Raw genomic sequence first — 19,451 nt, forward strand, 5'->3', positions numbered from 1 at the left:
TTTGACGCCAGGTTCAGTAAATGGAGCGAGAGCAATAACATTCTGTTAATTTCATGCTGCTTGACACAAAGCTATTTAGATGCTGAGTAAACAATGAAGCTGCCCATTTTTAATCTGTATGCGCGTTTACTCAGTGAACACAATAGGTTTTTACTCACCCCAGAAGTAGCCCAGAGCTAAATTTAATGTCCCTGGATCAGTTGATACATTAACAGGCACCAAGTTAAAACGATATGGCTGATTAGCCTCAATTCAATTGAGAATTATGACAATTTTTAGAAAATATCTTGAACCATGAACAGAATCATTTGCGATTGCTATACATTCCGTCCACCAGATGGTGCTCTCTTTATGAATGAAGCGTCAACATTAAAAATAACCATTAATATTTGAAATTTTGGAATGCATCCCTGCAAAGGGTTGGCACCCCATCCTGGGTTGTTCCCTGCCTTGTGCCCATAGGCTCTGGACCCCCTGCAACCCGTGACAAGATCAGCAGTTACAGAAAATGGATGGATGGAATGTATACAGGTCAGAGGGTAGCTGATGTATCTACTGTGTCCATCAGTCCATCCATTTATCATCTAAAAAATTATTTAGGAAAAGTGTCCCGGAGAGTCTGGATTGCATCTCAGGAAACCAAGGATGGGATTTTGTACTTTTAAATTTTGTACTTTTACTGTGATATTTGTATGTCTCCCTGGATTAAGACATCAGATAAATGAACGCTGTTACCAGTCAGTAAACCTCGTTTAATGGTATATTTATCCACCCCAACCCTGAACGGAATAAGCGTTCTGGAAGATGGATGTCACTTCATTCATTATCTGAGCCTGTCCCACAGAAAGTACAGCCCTTTGAAGGTGGCTTGGCTGCTACAGTGTGGCTTGAGTTTCTGAATAAGTGTCACTCTGGATTAGGACGGACACTATCTCAGCATCTGGAACCTTTGTATGATTATAGTGGATTACAGATTAAAATGGTTCTGTAATCCCTGTGCCAGCTCTCTATGTCATCTGTTTTAGTTTAATCTGGGGGTGGAAATCCCAACTTGAAGTCAGATTATGAGTTTTGCAGTAACAAGAACGGTCATTATGAAGTTCTGGGTATGCAGTTTGAATCGCTAAATCATTACATGCGACTTCCCACCTGACTGATGGAAGCAAAATGGGTGGTCAGAAGACTAATGACCCTCATTAATCACTACCAGCCCTCGCTAACTGAGTTTCAAATGCAAAACCATTAACCTGGACTTCACATCGGGAAACAGGCTTCTGGTAGTTTTAAGGTTAAGTGGTAAAAGTGCTGAATTCAGCCTTTTAATCTTGTGCAAATGAAATAGTTCAAAGTCGAAAGGTTGCATGAGGAGAAGAAGAGGATGGGAGATGTAATTAACCTATCAGCTTCTGTAATGCTAATAGAGAAAGCAGTGCAATGTCCTGGGAGACCCTTAGTCCCTTCAATATTTAATTAAACCATGACAGATAAAGATTCCAGAAAGTGGGGGAATTAAAAAGTAAAACAGTTAAAAATGGATGGGGACACAGGTGTGCCGCAAAGGCCACGTGTAGGGTGTATCTGACAGTGTGTGTGTGTGTGTGTGTGTGCGTGTGTGTGTGTTATGACAATGTGATTAAAACCTGTTATGTTGATGTTTCGGTCCGTGCAAAGGGAAGCTCAATTTTATAAAAATCTGTGGCTGCAATCAAAAAACTAAAAATTCCATAAGTCTCATATTTTGTTTGGTTACTTATGGTTAAGGTTAGGGCTGGGTAGAGGTTAAGGTCGTCGTTTTGCCCATAGGAATGAATGAAGAGTCCCCACAAAGACAATTACAAACCTGTGTGTGTGTGTGTGTGTGTGTGTGTGTGTGCCATGTAAGCCTTTCTTTTGTATTCAGGGTTTTGCATGTAGATATCAAAGTATACTGTGCTTGTAATTGTAATCATAGTTATTATATATTGGCAGCGTGTGGCTCAGTGGGCTAAGCCGTGTGCCTGTAATCACAAGGTCGCCGGTTCAAGCCCAGCCTCAGCACGTCTGCGGGTCCTTGAGCAAGACCCTCAATCCCCAGCTCCCTGGGCGCCGCTACGGGTGGCTGCCCTTCGCGGACAGCTCACTCTACAAAGAGCAAGTTGAGGGAGGCGTAAAAACAATTTCCCCACGGGGATCAATAAAGTATCTATTATTATTATTATTATTATTATTATTATTATATTATTATTATTATTATTATTATTATTATTATTATATTGTGCTATTCTTCTGACTTCTCTTCAGTAGCAATACAAAGAGATATGGGTTTATGTGGAAGAAACTTACCTAAGAGGTTTACTGCACTCATATACTGGCTTGTTCTATATACCATTTTTAAGTTCCCCCAGCTATCACCAGTTTTCATGTTGACTGCGACTTCGGTTTGTTTTTTCAGAACATCACAAAGAGGAATGGAGGACAGGGACAGTAGATTAGTGGTGACAGATGCCAATGGCCAGGTCAGCATGCAGTGTTACAGTACATGGAATGGTTTAGTGGGACAGCTGGCAGATCAAGCATTCAGTGCTGGACTAGTGAGCAAACACCCCTCTGGAGCATCACTGAGGAGGCGGCTGGCTGCTTCTCCCCTAATAGAGATCTTCCTGATGGAGGGTCATGGTGAGAGCGTCACTAAAACATACACCTCTGACAACCACCACGACTACAAATAATAATATAATAAGAAGAATGATGATGATGATGATAACAATGATATTATGTGGATCATAAGGGGGGGTGGTGAGTGGCTCCACAGGTTCACCCTCCATGCCTGGGATCAGCAGATCACTGGTTTGAGCTGCAGCTGGAACAGAACAGTCACATGTCCGTGGGCCCTTAACCCCCAGCTCCAGGGGCCCTGCACTGTGACCCCCCACCCCCCAAGCTATGGCAAGCGAGATGAGGTTGACTAAAAGCAGCATCCCAATGTACCTGTACTTGTGCAAATGGCAAATGAAGAATGTTTGTTTATTGTTGTTCGTATTGTGAGTAGGAGGATGATGGAGAAGACAGTTATTATCCACCAGCCGACACCGGCAGACCAGGAATCTCCCAATCGTATAACAATCTGCTCACATGGTCTGTGACTTTAATGCATACAGGCATGCTTGAATACATCCCCGTTTATGTACAATTCACAGGTTCAGTGTCCTGTTACAGATTTACGTTACATGTGCAATGGTCAGATGTTGAGCTTTGTAGTGACTGCCCATGTTCACAAAGGTGTTCCTGGCATAGTCTCTACTTCTATCATCGCCATTTATAAATGTCCAGAATAAAATTTATCTACCACACAGTTTTTTTTTTTTTTTTAATCACCACAAATTATATGCTAAGATTATATTTTTGTATTTTGTCATTCTGAGCACAGACTCTGATAAAATAGATGACTTCTGGGGAAAACGCAATAAAGACTGAGAGGCAGGATGAATTGAAAGATGCATATGGGAGATCAGTATGCACTTGTGTCATGCATTTTTATCAGCAAAAATCTGTGGCACTAGTACAATAATATTTAGCATGACATTTCCAGCTTATTGATGTCTTAGTCTTTAATCCAGTCCCCGTTCCAGCTTGATTGAGGTTAGAATAACGCCGATCTGGTTTTTAAAGATGTAGCTGCTTGTTTTGTTTAGCAAACAATAGTTTGGTACACTGACTTACATGTCCCTGTCCAGATATGCAGTTGCACATGAAAGTTCGGAAGCCATCACGTAGTTTAGGAACGGTCAATTTTTTACACTCGAATCTTCATCTAATCAAAACTTGTCCTTATTTTTCATATGTAAGAATCATGTTATTTGGATGACTCAATGCAGGGCTCCAGAACCATACCTCAGACAGCACTGGGCTCAAGGCGGGAGAGCTGTCTTAACTCCACTGGTATAATCCAAGTGTATGAAGCACATGAAAAAGCAAATCTGCTGCTTGGATATAGAGCCCAAAGCTGTACTAACGGCCATGTGAGTTCTCACATGTGATTGCCTTTGTTGTTTACATTCCACCACTGGCCAATCAGTTGTTGTGTGTTAGGTCACACCCTCATCTGGTTTCAAAACCAATGCCTCACTGCATTTATACTGATCTCTGGTGACATTAATCACACCTCTCTCTACATATAAAGTGCAGGACAAGGGAAGACAGGACCTCCATGCAAGCATGAAGTATATATGTGTGCAGTTGTGTTCCCCTCCTGTGTTCCAGTCAGTCCACAGCTTTGTAGAGCTGGTCACCAAGCAAAGCTTCCTGTCCAGTAGCAGCCCTCTAACCTCACCTCTGTCGCAATGTGATGACGAGAAACAGCAGGAGCCCCACAGTGCTGGGCCTGCCTTTGTGGGCCCCACAGTGCTGGGCCTGCCTTCGTGGGCCCCACAGTGCTGGGCCTGCCTTCGTGGGGCCCACAGTGCTGGGCCTGCCTTCGTGGGGCCCACAGTGCTGGGCCTGCCTTCGTGAGCCCCACAGTGCTGGGCCTGCCTTCGTGGGCCCCACAGTGCTGGGCCTGCCTTTGTGGGCTTGCAGGGCGAGGATATCGGTGGGTTCTCTCAATCCGTTTGACTACATCGGCTTCTGTATGGATGTAATTATTCCCCAGAAAAAGTATGTTGTCTCTGAAATGACAAGCCATGCTACACAAGGGTTAGCCCTCGATTATGTGTCGTTATGAATCCCAGCCGCTCTGTCTTGCGTTTCTCTCAGCAGCACAGCAGACATTAGAGGTGCAGGTTTGAATCCCTCTACTGCTAAACCCGTCTGCCTCACTTTGCTTTGGACAAAAGTTTCTGCTAAATAGGTAAATGCCGTAGGAACCTAATCTTCATGGCGTTTTTAATCAGAATAGCTCTCCTGTAAGATGTCCTTTCCATATGTGTACTACATCGTGTAGCTCTTGCTCTGATGCTGACTTACACTTGTTACTGGTCCTTCACTGGAAGCTCAGCCTGTCTGGCCGACCCCCTGCTTGGCTCCTTGACAACTGTATGCTTGTACTCTGCTTCGGACAAAAGTATTTATTAAATAAATGAATTTAAATGCATCAGTGAAGGAAGAGAAGTTTTTCTAAAGAAGTCTAATGTCCTGCAGTGCGTGCAGAAAACCAGCTGACCTGTTTAATCAGCCCAACATGCCCGATGTCATGTTTTCCGCTACTCTTTGCCTGAGGCTGCAGATTCCTCCTTTCTATGTTCAGCGACCCCGACACTGAACAGCTCCCCTAATTACAATAATCATTTATAACATCAGCAAATTCCCCACAAATGGGGAGAGACAGAGATGCATGGGTGGAGTTTGGGGGGGGGGGGGGGGCAGCAGAGGGCAGTGAAGCACAGTGGGGGCAGTGCCCCCCAAGTCACCTGAGTCAAAATTGCAATTAATTGGCAATTTGGACATCTATGCCAGTCGAAAAAAGAGATGGCTTCTCTTGCATTAGGTAAATTGTGCTCTAAGTGTTCTACCTGACTAGCTAACAGGTATTATGCACAGATTTAGCAGTTGTTTCTTTGGTCAGTTGCTTGAACGCAGTTGTTTACTATCAAGGCTCAGTAAATCAATAGTGTTGTATGGTTATAATTGTGTAGTATGCTGGCATTATGCAACTTTGCGTATTTTTTGTTGATACACTATAGGTAGACAAAATAATAGCTTATGTGTGTATCAGGTATGTGCGTTAACACACAGGGTAAACAAGATGCCCCCCCCCCCAAAAAGCAAACATCAAACATCTGCTCCCGTGCTCTTTGTGACCCAGATTCTTCTCAGAATGACCGCCAGTGACCCCTAATCACTGCCCCTCTGTATTCCCAGGCCGCTGGGACCCAAAGCCTCTCTTTTTTTTACTTCTGCACAGTCATAAGCTTATACAGCTGAATAAATGTCAACAGTTTGGTGCTGCATATGAAATTACCCACCCTGGATTAGCTCTGACCCGAGACAGAGGTGTTAAATGTCTGGGTGAAGGAAGGCTGGTAGGTTGCGGAAAGTTTGCTCAGTCGTGGATTTTGTGGTGCTGCAGAGAAGACAAATAAAATGCACTCCATCTGAGTCATGAGGCTCATTCAATCCAAAGGTTGATTGTACTGAGGCTTTAGATGCTCCTTGACGTCTACGGCCACTGCTTTCCACAGTGCTTCCAGTTTCTATGTCCCTAACTCCACCTGGTCTGTAGGGCACTAATCCAACTAAACTGTGTTGAATTATGTACCATCTGTGCTTCTACTTGAATCACCTGCACTGTCCTATACACTCCCCAGTTATGTATTTATTTGGGGAGGGGGGAGTTGTTTGGAGTTTTATTCCTATAATGCTACTAAACAACAAATATATTCTCCCCTAGGGATCAACAAAGTTATATCTTGAGGCTGGGGATCACATGACCGTATACTGGATAAGTGATTGGATGATGGATGGAAAAATCAATCTATGTAACATCAAGTTTATAAATAAAAATTAGCTCCAAGTACAAAAAAATGACTTAAGATTCAATAGCTGTCTAAACAAGGTTAATATTACCAGGTATGTAAATAAACAGGTAACAAGCGAACCCTTCAAATACAATCACCATGATGATGTCTGGATGGCTATTTAATTTTTAAAATCCTCTGAATACGGTCTATACATTAGTGCAATTTGTCACGCCAGGATCTAAAGAGAGCTCAGAGGACTTCAGGATGAGTGCTGAGTGCTCATTATGGTTATAAAAGCATCACAATATATTTTGGGGTTCATTGGTATACTGAATTAAGGCAAATAATACACAAATTAACATAAATTTAGGACCACAGTGATTCCTACATGTGGCAGTCTTCTAAAATGGTGTCAGGGGGCAGCAAGACAATCAAGGATCGTCAAATGAACCCGAGGATAATATTTAAAGATATTCAGGTCTTCTTTATTGTGACTGCTCTCCTTGTATGTCATCACAGTTTCATTGAATTATTTGTTCATAGTCATTGCAACATTGTGAACTGGACAACTTAATGAAATCAATTAGAAGCTGCACCAAAAGTGGGTATTGAAAAATAACAATGATTTTCAGATCATTGGGTCACATTTCAATTTATGTAACAAAGAATGGATTAAATTGAATGCTTTGTGCACAGGGATTTCTGGGACATGGAGTTTCTGGGACATGCAAAAAAGTGCTGGCTGTGTCTCTTTATTATTCAGGATAGTTAAGTACTGCTGCATATTTCCAGTAGCCTATTCTCAGTCTTTGATAAGTATTTAAATTTTCTACCATTTAACCCATTCGCAGCCATATTGTGTAAAGCCATTCCAATTACCTTTGTAAGGCAGTTACTATCAGCTTCCCTCGTTTATTGACGCTAACATAGATAGCTAATATATTCATACATGATATTTATATTGAACTATGCTTGTATTCATGATGAACCAATTGTCCAGTCCATTAAAAAGCTTTAGTGCTTATGAAAATGAATATTAACGCATTGGGGAGCTCCCAATCTTAAGTGCATAGGGTTAAATGATTTATGAGCATTTTTAGACAATGAATTGGAAAACTGAATGAATTCAAAAGGTATAATTTAATGACCAGCTCTAAATCTGCATTTTTTAATAGTTTGAAATTACAGTGTTAAGAGAGTCAAAGGTTGTAAGTTCCGATACGGAACTAATGAGGTCCTTAAAAATCTGAATTACAGACTCACACAGTCACATTTTCTCCTTCTGAAATCGAAGTCCATAATATTATTTAATTTGAAAAGAATCCACTAAAATGCACTTTTATATGGTATCTGCATGCATTGCATGGTATAAGAGAGAAACAGTGTTGCATCTTCTTAATGTGCATGTTTGTGTGTGTATGAATCGTGGGGCTTATACACACTTTAAATGAAGAATTATGAGGTCTTTCTCCTTCAGGGACCTCAAACGCATGCTCTAGCTGAATCTACGTGGGATAAAAATAACCACATATTCTGCGGAGGCGAGACAGACCAGTCAGCTGAGCCAAAACCCAGAGACAGACAGACCGACGTGTGGAAAGTGTTCTTCATAATAGTATCGCTGTAATATCAGAAAAGCATTTGGCACGATGCGCCATCAAGTCATGCTACGTACTAATTTAGGGATGTCATCATCACACAGGAGAAAAGAGATCCTTTATTCTTTGTTTTATAAATCTCATGAACGTGTGTATACCCTATATTTGGTTATTTCGCTAATGGACACATCAATTATGGGTCGTGTTGACATAGTCAATTTCCCCATCTGCAATAATGATTAATAGGATTTATATGTGCTAAGTGACACATCTGTTGCCGAACTCATTCCCTCTGTTTCCCTCTGTCTCTACTGCCCAATGTAGCGGTGCGCTTCAATACTGAAACCCAGCTGCTTCCGTGCGATCCCCCTCTCACATTTTCTCTTAGTTCGCTGTTCAGTCCCTTTCCCTCTCTCATTTTCACTAATCTCGCCATTATGCCCTCTCTCTCTCTCTCTTGCTCTCTCTCTCTCGCGTCTCCTCCTTTCACTTCGGCTTAGCGTCTCTCTCCCGCTTTTCTTCATCTCCGTCTCTCTCCTTCTAAGCATCTCTGCCTCCTCTACTTAGCAACAGTTTCCATGACTACATACCCCCCCCCCCCCACAATAAGCCACTGACAATCCCTTAGTTATGTCTGATTCCTAATGCATAATTTCTCGGAAAGCATTTTCTGAAATTATTTGGTGCTAGCGCAGTTTATACAATACTATAATAGAAAACATCACATAAACAGATTACAAAAGAATCATTTCCACCCCGCTACTTGACAAATAGGCATTTATCCTTCTGTTTTAATAAAGTTGGCTGTGCATGTCAAGAAGGAATGTTTCAGTATTAGAACTATTATTAGAATATATAGCCTAAGTAAAATCAACTTAGGACTGAAAACAAACCCGATTGCGCTGAAGTATTCCTTTTTTGTTATACCAGGGATATTATTGAAAACTTAGGTAAGCTATTTGTGCACAGTATTTTTCTAATAAATTCTTCCAATAGGCCTATTAATGTATACGTTGAACGGTGTAGAGGAATTAGGGTCATACTGGTCATTGCGGCAATCAATGGTCTGTTGAACTGGAACTTGTGAGCAGAATGAAATGGACACAAGGGCTGCTTGCCTGCAAGACAAGGCGGTAGTCATGAACTGACCTGGGTACTCCGCGACAAAAGGAGAACAGAACCTTCCAGTTATCGTGCAGTTTTGCTGCAGGCTACACATGCTGCAGTTGTTTTACAGAAAACCCTCCTAACTAAAAGTAGCATCAAGAAGCGGACGGTATAGTTATTTTATGACAGAGGGTCACAGAGCGTCACTCTTCCTATCTAGGTGGTTCTCTGCAACTCTTCCCACTCAGCACTGGAGACACTGACAGGCGACGAAAGCGGTGAATCAGATTTGTTCACGGAAATGGCGGATGACTTTAACAAAAGTGCTTCTATGGTAGACCATTAGTGTGAATGTTCAAAACATTCTATAGAACTCATATAATTATCCTTCTGACCCGCTTATTTCCAGGTCGTTTTGGGTAGATTTATCTTCCAGTCCAATTAAGTACACCAAGAATAACTGTAATAGCATTATTACATTTTTTTGTTCATAAAAGCAATTAATATAATTATCCTTAAGTGTGGGCGTGCATATTAGTACATCTAACAAAGAACCATCTGGAACCAGCCTGATGAAGAGCAGGGCAGGGCAGTCATTTCCAGCACAATTAGATGTATATTCTCTTAACAGTTTAAAAACGTTCCGCACACCTTGATATAAATACGTAGTTGCATTTATAAACTGAAAGTTTCAAAAAATCAAATATTTCGTGTTAGTTCTGTTTTCATTTAGTACACAAATATGACAATGTCTTGAATGGATGGATTTTGGAACTGATGGACGGGCAGACTTCATGTAACTATATGGTAGAGATGACAAATGATATATATTTGATTTGTTTTTAAATGGTTTTACTTTCATATGAGAAACGGTTATGGAAGAATCGCGGTTTTGAATCTGAGTGTGACATGAGTAACCTTTCTCTAGTATGGACCCATCTTACAATACCTTGTCTGTGACTTTTGACTTTAATAGATTATTCCGTTATACGATGGACCTATTCCGCTAGACTGTGTTGGTTACCTGATAATATTAGTTCATCTTCTGTAGAATTTACCCATTTTAGCCACTAATTTTAGCCTCAAGGTCTTTCAAAAATGATGCAAACATGTTTAGGGGATTTCTAAATTATTTTCATTTCCATTCTGCAAGATCTTCACGCCTTTGGTGTATGTTTCTTTTTATTTAGAGTTACTCGGAAAAATGCGAATGAAATTAACGAAACAAGCAACTCTGCCATGTGCATTAACCGAATACAAACATAGATACCGGTTTTGATATTTTGTTTTGGTTGTGCTAGCGCCAAACCGTGACTGCACGACTTAAAAAATAAAACTAAATCAGGTTAATTTGCGTTAATTGATGGTCAACTTTTATGTGTGTTTCATTAGCATGTTTATAGTACATGCTGTGCTGATTGGGAATCCGGCAAGACGAAGGAGGGAATCCCCCTTCCAGCTTTCCCTGTAGAGCGAGGCAGTGAAAAGCCGGGCCATTTAGTCGCGTTCCAGCAGTGAAGAGAGGGGTCGATCCAGAGATCGTGAGAAGTCAGCGCAGTCTTCGGCTTTCACGCAGGAAGGTATCGCCTAAAACAACATGCAGGTAAATATTACATGAACAATACTAACAATGGAAATACCTGAAATGTACATGATATCAGAATTTTTAATATAAACGTTTGAATACTATGGTTCAATCCTTATTATTAGACAGCTTTTAAATAGTCTTTAAAGAAAGATTAAAATGAATCTGTATTCATTTGAATAGGTACATTACTGATAATCGACTGTCTCATTTAAAGTTCGGTTCGCTTCTTTTTTTTTTTTTTTGTTCTTTTGGCCGAGTTTCATTTACTTAAAACTGCTTTTGTGTTTATGACATCCAAAGAGCACGATAGTGCTTTGGATAGGGTTCGGTTACCTTGATTAAGGTCTGTCCTATCGTTATACATAATCCTGTTTGCATGCAATTTAAGTTCGCATCTGTTTGGAGATCCAGCATTGTAGTCCTTGTTAGGTTATATCTTTGCAACGCGTGTTATGTAGGTTATAGTTATTTAGAGATTCAATGCTGTTATTCTTATATGTTTAGCGATTTTTTTGGACACATTTCAGAAACATTCTGGGCTTCCGTGTTAGTGTCATTTGGCGCTTCCCCCCGTCTCTCATGGCGGGTGCACCGCTCCGTTCAGCGGCTGTTTCAGACGCCTAAGGAGGTCAGTATGGGCAGTCAGCCCCGAGCTGACACTCCAGCGCTTTGGTGCGTCAGGAATCGTCTCAGTGCGCGGATCCGCTTGATCCGCAGCTTCCGATGCTCCGAAGCCCACCCACTTGTTTATTCCTTCATTCCTTCAAAAGACAAATTCGTTTATGTGTAAATTATAGGTTATGAACTTCCTCGACGCATTTCTTACAGCAGCCGATATTCTAAACTGGTTGTTTTATTCTATTTTGTGATTCTTGATTCCATTCTGATTAACGTTGACTTTGCTAGTTTACACATCCAATTTCTGATTTCACTAATTACGCTCTGAATTCCAGCGGATTGTTTCAGTAGTTTAATCAAACATCTTACTTTCCTAAATAAAATGTTTTGACTTTTATTTTTTTTAACAAAACATGAACTGGTCAAATAACCTGAATAAAACAATTAAATGTAATGAATATTTACATTATATATACATTTGTACTACTTCTCATTTGAGGAGTTTACATTGTAATTAAAATGTAATTTAGACGTTTGAAGGATGATGTCTGTTTAATAGGTCTAAAAATAATTATGGTTTATTACTCAATTTGATATTTCTAACGTTAGTATCATAATCAAATGGTCCAATTAAGACTAACGATTTAGAATATAGGCCTAATGAATTAATTATCGCGGTCAAATACGTCACTCTTCATTTGTTCAATGAACTGATAAACAGTAGTTTCAGTGATGAGTAAGAAATATTTATCTTAGAAAATCAGTTTGGAACTCAAGCTGAATAAAGCGAATGAATATTATTTCATGTTGACCTAATCGTGTTCACCCAGGCCACAGCTGGAGAGATCGATGCTGGTAGGAGAAAGGGGATCAATGCACCGGTGGCTTTACCTGGTTAGTATAGTAAGCGCGAGGCGCCATCTTGACAAACATTGCCCCCGATGTGCTTTTTTATGTCTTTAAGCAGGTGGATTGTAAAGTTGTCAAAACCTGAAAAACCCTCACGTGGGATGTTCTGTTTCAGACGCTGGAGTGGATTCACAGGAAAGTGTAACTCGGTCTGTAGGTGTTCGATATTTATGGAAGGCTTTTGGTCTGTAATCACGTGATCAGAACTTTGAAATCGCTGCTATAATTATATGTATACTTATAACAGAAAAAAAACATGTTCAATATATATATATATAATCCCCCCCATATGATGTGGGGGAATATATTTCCTATCAGTTTTTCTTGACAGCTTTTCTGCTGTTTCATCACTGATTTGTCATTGATACAGCTGTTGAAAAGTGACCAGAGGAATGAACTGCTGTTGTGCCCCTAAGCCTCTGTATCAGGTCTGGCTGTGCAACAGTCACCTTTCTGTGAGCCAAGAACATAACATTAAGATGCACATTAAGTTCCATCCTACAAATCAGGAAACACATGAAATGGTGTGAAGCACTTTTTTTTCTGCTCATAGCTTTTGAACAATTGCATAAGTGACAGTGATTCAATGAAATTTTTTACATAAAATAAAAGAAGTAATTTTTGGAGATATTAAGTGCAGTGATAGACCAAACCAAAACTGCATAGCGACATTAGGCATTTAGTGACACGCTTGGAATCGTGCACAGAGGCTCGGTGAGTAGAAATGTTGCTTTGAATTCCACCCCTGCTCTCTGTGTCCGGGGTTTGCATGTCGTGTCTGTCTTTGTGCAGGTTTAGAGTCTTAGTTCGAAAAACACACAGGTGCAATGGTGTGTCTAAATTATCCTGCCCTATGTGATGGGCTTCAGGCTGACCTTGTGTTTGGACAGGCGGTTATCAAAGATGGATCAATGGAACAAGTTGTATCTGGGTTGTTTAAAGGAAATGGGACAGACTCTACATACTGGTGCAGAACTTAGCGATCATGCGTGTCGCTCCTGCTGCAGGGTGACCAAGTTTGGTCACCTGGCTGGCATGAGATTTTCAATTCGAGACAAGTCTGCACACACATTACATGTATACAAATTTTCTTACCTTGTAAATAGTCTGGAAGGTCTCCAAACTACCCCACTGCTTATGATGTAGCTAATTTTAGGTTCATAATGGAATAATATAGATTTGCCCTAAGATTTCTTGCGTGAGCATGAGAGTCTGAATGCGTGAGTGCCACTCCAGATGCGTGAGAGTTGGCAACCCTGTTGCTCTGTAACTCAGATTAAACCTCAACTGTTCCCATTTCTTCAAATATTCATTCATTCATTCATTCATTCTTTCATTCATTATTTGAATACTGACCCCTTTGAGATGTCATTTTGACACAGGGGGCTCATCCAGTCAATTAATCACATAACAATTCTGGTTCATAAAGTGGTGTATTACTGTGTGATCAGCGCGCTGGGGCCAATAGGGCGATCCGAGTGAAATGTACGTAAAGTAGGTTATGGTGTGGATGGACACATACCTCATACCCGCAGTGATGCAGCCGGGTTCGATGCATAACGCCCCCTGGGTTTGTTTGGATTTGTGAAATATGAGTCAGATGAAGTGAACAATGCCTAAAACAATTCAGTATATGCTTTTGACAGCTGCGTATTATTCAAGATTATACATCAGCAAATGTGAATATGTGAATATGCTATCTGCTGTGTAGTCACGCATATGAAAGCGTGTGCTGCGTTATTTTCTGATCGAATCCACAAGTACCTTGTTATTATCGCTTTATTGTTCCCAACTACAATTGTCTGAATGGATCGACGCGGTGGAAGCACCCGGCAGGTCAGCGGCAGGTCCCTGGGAGACAGACGAGCTCTCGTTAATAATTAGGCAGCGGCAGAGGTTAAGTGAGACCCTTGCCTCCTGGGGACAGGAAGATGGAGCAGGTTGGATGCTCGCTGTGGCTGCACACTGACCTATAGGCCCAGCGGCCCCCATCGCTATTTTTAACGGTCGCCTGTTTTGAGTTGGGAATAATGGCTTTATTGTGGACCTGCCGGCGGGATACGTTTTGAAGGTGCTACACTCTGGGCGCCGGTGCTGAAGGTGTGAATCTGTCGCTGGACGCCAGCTGCGTCTTACCTCAGTGGTGTATCATGCAGGCAATCGATGTCAGCTTGAATAAGACACCTGAAGAGGTTTTTAAATAACTTGAAGAGAGACAATCCATCAGCAGAAGAGCATTTCCCCCCCAGGAATATTAAGTGCTAGATGTTCTTTTGGAATAAACAGTTGTCAATGTGCTCTCTTTTTGAACACTAACACTATTGTGCAGAGCCGACTTCCTGAATGAACTTGGGAATGGATCTGTCCACAGCTCCCATAGTGTCCATTTAGTGTCTCCGGTGGCGCTTCTGTGTTATTGCGCTCAGTGGGGAGCATTTCCACTTTGTGCTAAGTGACGAACAGACTGTAAATCAGCACATGCAGACGAGCTCCTGGATGGAAACACACACACAAATGCTACTAAGCTTGCCAATTTATAGAGTTTTTCGTGTTTCTTTTTCAACACAAGTTACGATTATCATGATTGATTGATATGGGAGGCTGATATAAAATGCATTGTCCAGTTTTGTGCTGTTTGCCGTAAAGTGGTACATTTCAGAATTTTATTGTAGGCAGAACATCTCTGGCAGTGGGATGAGACCCTCTGCATTTATTGGCCAGTTCTGGAACACTGTCATGTGACCTGAAGTCAGCTTGTCTGAACTTCCTCATTTCTTCCCTGTTATTTGGTTTGCGTGGGATCATTACCTTAACACGTATTTTCCTATTGGTAGTAGGCACCTTGCAGCACTTCCAAAGTAGCTTACATTGCAGTGGTGGAATGTAACGAAGTATTTGTACTTCGTTACTGTACTTAAGTACATTTTTACGTATCTGTACTTTACTTAAGTAAAAATAATAATGCATACTTTTTATTTTACTCCATTACATTTTGCGGCAATTATCTGTACTTTCTACTCCACTACATTTCTACAATTTATGCCGTTAGTCGTTACATTTTATGAACACAATTTCCTCAGAATCTTGCATGAAAAAATAGTTAGCCTATTGCGTTCTGGTGTTGTCTGCCATTTCCTACCAATCAGGTGGCTTCATTAGCTCCAATGAGGGCAGAGCACGCCAGTTAGTCAGTTAGCAGCACGAGCTGGTAGACTGGCTTGATTTCAAGAAGACGAGACATTCAACATGGACCCAGAGCCAATACACATATACTGTTTAGTTGCTTGTAATTATTACGAGCAATGACATTGGTAGAGGCGTAAGTCAGTATATCTACTATTCTTTTACAAAATGGCACACCCCAAACGTTGAGACAAACCATTGTATGAGTACTTTTACTTAAAAAAATACTTTAAAGTAAACTTAAAAGTAAGTACTTAGTACTTTCACTTAAGTAAGATTGTTGATGTAGCACTTCTACTTTTACTTGAGTACATATTTTGCAGGATATTTGTACTTTTACTTAAGTACTAAGCTTCAGTACTTCCTCCACCACTGTTACATTGTGGAAATTGAATTTACTAACATTTGGCCACGTTTGGTTCCTTGACCTCCCAATGCTTCGATTCCGTTAAATATGAGATGCGACAGGATGCGTGTACGCAAGATGGGACCTGACACAACAGCATGCTGACGCTCAGGTGGCCCAGACCCCCTAAACAGTTTCACATGAGCACGCGGAGCAGCAGGCCGCCCACTTGCAGATGCTTGGTGACGACACGTAGGCCTCACCTTGAAGGTGCATGCTTTAGCATAGTCACACGGTAACACACGCACGTGATCATTATGGCACGTTTACAGCAGTTGCTATTGGGATGCGGTTCGAGTGCTTTGTGGGTCTGCTTCCCTTTTTCGTGTTTCTCCTCCTTTTGCCTGTATTCTTTTCCCGGATGCGGCCTGTACAATAGACTGTGACATTCTGGTCATGTTTCTTTCTCGTCTTGATCTCCTAACACTGCTGAGAACTCCTTTTACATTTAATGCCTGACTGTAAGCAGGACTTCAAAGCAGGTTAAAGAGTCAGCTGGTAGCCCATTGGTCACTCACCCCCGTTTCCCCGGTTGCCTGGTAGCCCATTGGTCACTCACCCCCGTTTCCCCGGTTGCCTGGTAGCCCATTGGTCACTCACCACCGTTTCCCCGGTTGCCTGGTAGCCCATTGGTCACTCACCCCCGTTTCCCCGGTTGCCTGGTAGCCCATTGGTCACTCACCCCCCGTTTCCCCGGTTGCCTGGTAGCCCATCCACCACCCCCTTCCTCTCCCCTACCTGCTGTTTGCCGCTCACACCCATTTCCCCAGCCCGCCTCTCACCCTATCACCCTCTCGCTCTCGCCACTTCAGTTGTCTCCCTCGTCTCCCCTTCCCGCCACTCGCCCCCATCTCCTCAGTTGGTCTGACAAGATTGTTGTCTGTGATATGACTCACCCGTGGGATCCGTCGCTCTGTGGCTGGAGCCGCCTGCTGCGTCTGGGGGGTTTGGGATTACAGTATGTACAGTGCAGTGAGTCAGGGGCCCTTGGAGTGGAGCTGACAGTATCTCTGCATGCATCACTCTGCCTCTGTGCCATGTTTATGAGCGCGCGTGCCATCGGGTGTTTTCAGACAGTTAACCCTCATGCAGTCAGCTTCTCTTCCAATGTCCCCCCCCCCCCCCGGCAGCGAGGCCAGGAGTATGTGGCTAGCAGTGCCATGAGCATCTGGGGCCTTTTACCCGCTGATGAAATGGGGGGGGGGCATTGATAATGGGAGTCTGGAGCTGGGTGGATGAGCCCTGTCCTGTGGTGGGGAGAGCAGGTTTTTAGTCCACCCCCGTTTCCCTTTCTGACAGGGTGGGGTTTGACAGAGAAGTAAATCGGCATGGGCATGGGGGAGGGGGCGTTATTATTATATCATTGCTGAGTGTGTATTTTTATCAAATGTGACATGCATTTTTCAAAAATCCATTTCTAGCACTCGTCATTTTCCCAGAACTTCCGCATCAAAAGCACAGGGATGGTAAAACATTGTGGGATGTTTTGAGATGCCTGGCAACCATCACAGTACCAGTCTGTGTTTTGAAATACGCTGGTGCCTGCTGTCCTGAGTTGGGGGGAGGACAGGCACAGTCTGAAATACACCCAGGGATATTTTGGTGTTTTGGTCTTTTCCTGATGTTTTTTTTTTTTTTGCCGCCCTCTTTTTTTGACCAACAAAATCATGCCCCCCCCCCCCAGTGCCATGTAGGGGGCGGATAAGACCCTGGATCCCCACTCTCGCTGTCCCTGTGGCGCATAATGTCCCGGAATTGTGACTTTCAGCTATTCAGTGGCAGTCATTTTACCCGGCAAGAGGTTTCACTGCTGTAACATTATACCAACATCGTACCGGGGTACATGGTATTTTGGCGGAATTGAAAAAAACAACACTATTCTGAGCGGGTATTTCCAAACAAAAATACCATGGTAATACCACAATACCACCCAAGTCTAGCCAACACTCCCCCACCCCCAGTTGTCCATCATCCACCTTCCTGAAATCTATGTCTAAGGTGGGATGTCTGCTGTGGGCACGATCTTTGGGTTAAAGCAACGTCAGAGGGAGCAGGACAGGCTGACCAAGACCATTTCTTAGGCAATAACGACAAGTAATTTACTCTGTGTTAAGGGCAGAGAAAGGTATGAGGCATATAATTCATACGTATGTACTTCCCATAGACCACAGTGCCAGCATAATTCAACACAATAAGTTTAGCAGCCGACAATACATGACTATAAATAACAGGAAATAGCACCACCATTGACAAACACTTAGCGTCTACATGTTAAAGATGTGCATTGGAGGTAGAACCTGGGGAATTAGAGCATCAGTACCTTCATCGTAGCAGCTTTCGGCGCGTAATTATCTGCTGGTGAGGATCCTAAATACCTGCAGGTAAAAACCGTCCTTGAAACTTTTGGCCCAAATGCTTAGGATCTGCTTAAGGTCTGATTCCATCTGGCAGAAGGGAGGTGGAAGTGGCCAGTGTAGAGTCACTGGAGTCCAACAACGTTGAATAATTGACTGGCCCATATATAGCACCGCTTCTGGGCGGAAACGAAAACCTCCACACCGAGGGTGAATCAGCAGAAGCTGTGGAAGGCCGGCTGGGTCCATGGCATGCAGCAGTCACGGTCCTGTAATGATGGCGAGAGGCTGCAGTGTGGGTTTTACACTTGGGGGGTGGGTGGGCCACCTGTATTCTGACCCAAGCCATGGATACACACCCCGACACATATTAACACCAGACTAATCCACTTAAAGATCCATTAAGACCCCTCTAATAACACACAAACAGTATAATCGCATTCCCACGCACTCACGCTTGCAGAAGGCATTTATGCCACAGAGTTATTTCAGCCATTAGAGGTGCCGGGGCAGATGTGTCGCCGGGCGGCTGCCAGTTGACCCCATTCCTCGCCCCGGCCCTCTGCACTCGCTCTCCATAGCGACCGTTTTCACCACTGCGGGCCGTTCGGACAGCCTTCCGTCTGACGTGTCCATCGGCGGGTTCTTCTCAGACTCGCATCCAATCACGTAGAGGGCAAGTTTTTCACACCTACTTTGGAGGGAGGAAAATCTAAGAAAAAGGATTATAGAAATAATTCTTTAGAAAAACAATAAACAAATCTCTATGTGACACCTCCTCACACCTGAAATGTCCCGATCTGTGCTGACATTCCCCAGCTCGGGCGTCTCCCGTTGGACCTTCATGCGCCTGTCCAGCAAAGACTCGCTGCCACCAGCCCACAACCATGTCACCTGCGATGCCGCCAAACCCCCCCCAAGAGGCCCTGCCCACGCCAAGCCAGCCAAACATAAATCACAGAAACAGCTTTTATTCTCGCTGCATAATTGTTGCTATAATGAATGAATGAGACTGTATCTGCTAATATATTTTAGTTGGTAGTAAATTGTTATGCTCTGGTAACACATCTAACATTGCTGCTTAGTTATTAGTTTTATTTTTGATGAATGCTTATTTTAATTACGTTTTAAAAGATCTTAGAGGTTGGCTGCTTTGTTTAATTAGATGTGTGGACGTTTAAAGCAGGCTGGGGCGATGGCTTAGTTGGTAGTGCTGTTGTCGCACATCTTTGGGGATGAGTGTTCTAACCCCCC

At 42.6% G+C, this 19,451-nt stretch overlaps 1 protein-coding gene and 1 long non-coding RNA gene across 3 annotated transcripts in view; one reads left to right on the plus strand and one right to left on the minus strand.

The window, feature by feature from the left end:
* Window positions 1-10,289: 10,289 nt before the first annotated feature.
* LOC111857558 (uncharacterized) lies at window positions 10,290-19,111 on the minus strand. The gene is made up of 5 exons (XR_002841376.2): window positions 18,983-19,111; window positions 18,653-18,909; window positions 18,164-18,466; window positions 16,740-16,781; window positions 10,290-10,726 (listed from the first exon to the last, which is right to left on the minus strand). It is a non-coding gene; the product is annotated as an uncharacterized lncRNA (long non-coding RNA).
* LOC111857557 (calsenilin-like) overlaps window positions 10,652-19,451 on the plus strand; it is a 43,695-nt gene continuing 34,895 nt past the window's right edge. The window contains exons 1-2 of one of the 2 annotated variants that reach the window (XM_072704228.1): window positions 12,058-12,081; window positions 12,176-12,239. In XM_072704228.1, the coding sequence (XP_072560329.1) occupies window positions 12,195-12,239 (45 nt within the window). In that variant the 5' untranslated portion in view covers window positions 12,058-12,081; window positions 12,176-12,194. Of the gene's footprint in view, window positions 10,743-12,057; window positions 12,082-12,175; window positions 12,240-19,451 lie in introns of those variants that run through there. The other variant, XM_072704235.1, reaches the window with a different exon arrangement.

Source organism: Paramormyrops kingsleyae, chromosome 2 (assembly GCF_048594095.1).
Source record: "Paramormyrops kingsleyae isolate MSU_618 chromosome 2, PKINGS_0.4, whole genome shotgun sequence".
NCBI classification, from domain to species: domain Eukaryota; kingdom Metazoa; phylum Chordata; class Actinopteri; order Osteoglossiformes; family Mormyridae; genus Paramormyrops; species Paramormyrops kingsleyae.